General features: G+C 39.2%; 1 protein-coding gene across 1 annotated transcript; it reads right to left on the bottom strand.

The window, feature by feature from the left end:
* Positions 1–3,008: 3,008 nt before the first annotated feature.
* On the bottom strand, positions 3,009–4,845 carry LOC145090453 (beta-amyrin 28-monooxygenase-like). The gene is made up of 4 exons (XM_079028651.1): positions 4,328–4,845; positions 3,795–4,250; positions 3,520–3,707; positions 3,009–3,422 (listed from the first exon to the last, which is right to left on the bottom strand). The coding sequence occupies exons 1-4, from the start codon at positions 4,824–4,826 to the stop codon at positions 3,123–3,125; spliced, it is 1,443 nt and encodes a 480-aa protein (XP_078884777.1). The 5' UTR covers positions 4,827–4,845; the 3' UTR covers positions 3,009–3,122.
* Positions 4,846–5,457: the final 612 nt, after the last annotated feature.

Raw genomic sequence — 5,457 nt, 5'->3', positions numbered from 1 at the left:
TTATGAGGCATTCCATTCAGAGAGTAGGCTCTGTATGTATAGGTCGCGATTACGCCCAACGTAGTAATTGAGAACGTGACGTTCTCAGCCAACTTCACTTTCCTTAATTTTGACTTTATGACGTTGACCTTTAACCAAGTTTGAATTGGGGTCATTTTGGGTATATAGACCGAAGGATAAGAGACACAGGGCGGTCCATATAGACTGAAGGTCCAAGAGGCGGTCCAGTCAAGCTGAAGGACCGAAAGAGCGGTCCAGTAAAGTTGTAGGCCCATGTGAGGTGGTCTAGTCAGGCTGAAGGCTCATATTATGCATATTGTTATATGTGTTGGTTGTGTGTGGTACTTTGGGTCTAAGACACCAAAGTCGAGCCATTTTATGATGTGTGATATGCTAGTTGATTACGTGATTATGCTAGTATGATCTTTGCATGGAAGACATTTAGGGGGGGGGGGGGTCCTGAGGCAGTAGACTAAGACCATGTGGGGGTTCCCTCCTTGACTGTTTTCTGTATTCCCTCTTTCACCCTCGCAAGTCCTGGAGTTATGACCCCTATTGTTGCATTTCCCACACTTGACACTAACAAACTTTCTGGTAAGTTCTTCAGGTCCACTTGCACCATGCTTATGCTTCTGACTATCATACTTTTATTTGCACTTCTCTTTCTCTTGGTCTTTAGCTTCCCAGGTTGAATGTGATGTGGTGGTGATGTTAATTTCATTGGACATGTACTTTTTGGCCACATGGATCTACCCTTTATAGGGTCCACAGTGTAAGAATATGCTTCATTACATGTTTGAAGCCAATACACTTTGTTGACATAAGTGTAAAGCTCTCCAACTTTGTCTCCACTATCAGCCATTTCATGTATTGTAGCCATGGCATCTATGTATGGAATCCCATTCAACTCCGACCTTCTGCATGTACATGACATATTTGTCATGTTAACCACATGTTAGTCATGCCAAGGACCATAAACTTCATACTTTGCAGTCTCATTCCATCTAGCCCTGTATTGGACTGAAGCTTCCCTGTCTCGGGTAACTCACTTAACTTTGTGTTTACGGTTGTGGATTAAATATTGTTTTTTTCAGGAAGTCCCCCCCCCCCCTCCCGAGTATGGAAAAGGCTCGACTTGATTGTACTGTTACACATACATACACATCAAGGGGTTATCCTATCTAACTAGTATAAGTGTGTTCTAGCAGTACATATATCTTACCATAAAAAAGATATACAATATCACATATGGTATAATGAGAAGGCTCACCTAAGTCGCAGAACCATAGAAGTACAAAACTGGTTAAAATTCTTATAGTTGGACCCATTGTCAAAACTGGTTAAAATTCAAAACGACAACGGTAAAAAAAATCAACAGTAAGCAACACCATTGCATGGCAAGTCATTGATCGTGTCATGGTCATGTCCAGACAAAAAGAGACATGTTGCAGCACACCACCACGTCGTTGGCCTTCCTTGGCCATGTTGTGGTTGTCAAATTATATTTTCTTCACTAAGACCTTAATCCTTATCAAGGCTGATAAGTTCAAATCAGGCTCTTCCCAATTACTTAATGGATAAAGTCTCCAACTTTATTTGATCAGAAATCACTAAAATGCAAAATCTTAAACCCTAAGTCAATTAAGCTCTTTAAAGGCCATGCCTATGTGCATGGATTCAAGAAAAAACAAGCATGGTCCTTTTTCTCACTAAAAAAAAGTCCAATAACCATAAAAGAGCCGTATCAAGCTTTGGAGTTCCTAAACTCCAAGCGTATCTATAAAAGGGACTAAAACCATCCATAATGAGGACAAACTCATATCTAGAAGAACAAAGATCAATGTCTGAAATTTATACCTCAAAATGACTAAGAATTATGAAGTAGATGACGGATTTAAGCTAACTCCTTGCTTCCTTGCACCAAAATTGAATCCCTTATTTATCTAGCTTCACCGAATCTAAAAGAACAAGCTCAAAACTAAGCAAACATGCTCATGACCATGTATGGAGGCTAGGTTTTGAAGTTGTGATAATGGATGTTGAAGAGAATGACCTAAACTTGAAGTTGATGCCTTTAAATATGGGATAAAACCAAAACTTCATGGGCTTGGGATGCAATGTTCACCACGTCATGGTCATCAACCAGACGCGTTTCGTATTTAAGTGATGTGGACACAACGTGGTTAACACCCAACCCCGTTAGTTGTGCGATGGTCGTGAAAGGAATCATTGGAGTGGGTGTTAGATCATAATTGTGATGAAGAGCAATGATGATTGAGGCGGGGGAGAAGAGGCAAAGGTGGTGGTTACCAACGTTAGGGTTTCAAGAGAAATAGGAGAAATGGTCGTAGAGAAAGTCTCCTAAAGGGGCGTTTGAATGGTGGGGAGGTAGTGATGAGGGAAAACTAAGAGACATTTTGGGAAAAGAGAATGACACACAAGAGAATTTGTCTTTTGGTTTATCATGTTTCATTAGGATGTCATGGATATTCATTTGTATTTTGTACCTACAATTTTTAATTTTAAGATTATGCTTAAATATTTGTACATATTAGATCGTCTAATTTCCCGCCGAAAATCCATAATATTCTACCCTTTGATTACCCGGTATATCCCGCACCATGCCTTTTCTACACACGATCAAAGGAGAGAGAGAGAGAATGTGAGATAAGGAAAAATAATATAGACAAGAGACCGATAGAATGGAAGAAATCGAGAGGAACAGGGTGAGGTAAACGCACAGGGGATTAGAAGTTAGATTCAAAAGACGCGATTACGATACAGACCTTACAAAATTCTCCATCCAATCCCACCTTCATATTTCATGCTAAGCCCGAAAAATTAGAAATTAGTTTCAGTTTCACAAATCATACATGGACACACACCTACGCGCGTTTGGAACGATGTTCACACGTAGGTTGGCTTGCCAACTCAGCTCCTACGCGTGGAAATGTACTCCATACCACAAAGCCTAACTTCAAGTAATTATTGATTTAGAAAGAGGTTTAATGATACATTTGATGTACTTCCATCTAGCGGTAAAAAATAAAACAGTTGTAACCATTGTTTATAACTTTACAATTTGTAACACGTAAAATTTTAAGTTTACAACATACATACATTCATGCTTGATGAGGATGGAGACGAATAGGAAGCCCCTTTATTGGTGTAGCCATGGGATCATATTCGATTTTCTCATTGGGCACTAACAAGTCCCATTTGAAATTGGTGACGATGTTGTGAAGAAACACAAGAATTTCCACTCGTGCAAATTCTTTCCCTACACACATCCTAGGACCCCCTCCAAACGGAACATATGTGAATGGAGTGGGTCCTACACCTTCAAACCTCGACGGATCAAAGTGTGTCACGTCTTGAAAGTTTGCCTCGTCTCTATGTGTCGTTACAGCACTCCAATATAGCTGAAGATGCAACATATAAATACATATATCAGTTTATCACCTTCCATTCTTTGGGAATAAAACGAGTCAATTAAGGTTGTACTTAAAAGTCTATTACCTTCCATCCTTTAGGAATGGTATAACCTGCGTACTCAAAATCCACTAGGGCCTCTCTAAAGGATCCACCAACGGGAGGAGTTATTCTCATGACTTCAGAAGCAACATTCCAAGAGTATCTCATCTTCTGTATGTCTTCCCACCTCAACATTTCACCCGCTACTTTTCCCTTTGAAATCTCCATTTGCTCTACAAGCAATGCCATTTTCGTATGTAGTTATATATACACATAATCATAATGGAAGTAAAAAGCGATAAGAGAAGACAACTGATCACCTTTCAACACCTTGTCATAAACATCAGGGTATTCACCAAGACTCTTCATGATCAACGTGATAGATATAGCGGAGGTGTCATGTCCAGCAAATAGTAGTAACAAGATATTGTTTACAATCTCCATCTCAGTTAAAAACCTGCCATTTTCATCACAAGATGTAAGAAAATGTGACAGGAGATCTTGTGATGACGACGCCTTTCCTTCTTTCAATGCCACCCTTCTCTCTTTGATAATCGCCATAAGTTCTTTCCTAATAGCTTCTGCTAACTTCTTCGACCTATAAAATCGTGTGCCTGGGAAGTTCAATGGTAACGCTCCGACGCCTTTCAAGAACACGTAGAACAAGGAACCGAGTTTTTCAATGTGGTTTGGCTCTTCAAGGCTCAGAAATAAACGACATGCGAGCTCAAAAGCGAATAACTTAACAGTTTTGTATACGTTCACCTCCTCCTTACCTTCATCGGAAAAAACGAAAAACAACAACCCATTAACAATACTTGTGCGATTCAATGAGTAGAAGTTATTTTATTACCTCGCCAGTGAACTTGGATATGGCGACGGGTGACGATGTCCATGGTGGCAGCATAATGACTAGCGAAAGCATCAGGACCAAGATACGATAACATAATCTTCCTCATCCACTTTGCTTCATCGCCACGAATCGTAATCAAGCATCTGCCGAAAAGCTTCGTCACCGGCGACGGCCACCACAAGGCCACCAGCTTGTTCTCGTTTCCGAAAAGGAATTTGTTGCCCGCAGGACCACACAGCACCGCGATACTGTCACCGAGCAACGACGTCTTGAATACTAAAGGACTGCGGTTTTTCTTGATCCGCTCTCGAACGAATCTCTCCGGAGTTCCGTTTAAAGCTGCACGGAGAAGTGATAGAGTTTCTCCGATAAACGGCCATCCGAAACTTCCTGGTGGAAGATTGATATTGTTGCTTCCAGATTTCCGGTTCCAGTAAACAATCGACAAAACGTATGAAACAATGAGAAGGAGGAGAATCAGTGCTAGAGCTTGAATCATGATTCGTTTGTGCGACTTCGAAAAACGCCAAGTGAACGTTGACAAGTTAACATGTCTATATATAATTGATATAAAAAATAAATTCTACAATAATGTTCTCGGTTACCAATTAAATAAAGCAGCTTTATAAAAAAAAAAAAAAAATCATATTCAACTGACCGTACGCATGTTATTTAATTGGTTAGCATTTTTCTTAACCGGCCGATATTATTAAAAAGTAATAACCTTCACATGAAAAGGCAAGGCAAAAAAGAGTATAAGGAAGAAATTACAAAAATATGAAAGGTGATGTTAGATATAAAAATTCAACCTATAAAAAATTATTTATAACTAATTTTTTCGGAAAACATTACAATTTTAACCAATAAAAATATTTCAAATTTTAATTAGAGTGTCTATATGGTAAAATATGGTGTCTTTTTAGCCAACTAAAAACACCAAACCCCTAATTACAATTTTCAAAAATACCCTTATAATTGATCCACACAAGAAACTCCCTAGAGTGTTATCCGCCTAAGCCAAGGAGGAGATCCAAACTTTGTAGAAGATTTTGTTATTCCTAGCTTTACAACCACTCCATAAGAAATCATAATTGCAAATATTATTTGTAGTTTTTTTTGGCATCAACCCG

This window comes from Lactuca serriola, chromosome 2, assembly GCF_051521515.1.
Source record: "Lactuca serriola cultivar US96UC23 chromosome 2, Lser_US96UC23_V15, whole genome shotgun sequence".
In the NCBI taxonomy this organism is placed as follows: Eukaryota; Viridiplantae; Streptophyta; class Magnoliopsida; order Asterales; family Asteraceae; genus Lactuca; species Lactuca serriola.
The sequence above is the reverse complement of the archived record's forward strand: the minus strand, read 5'-3'. Positions and strand labels throughout refer to the sequence as shown.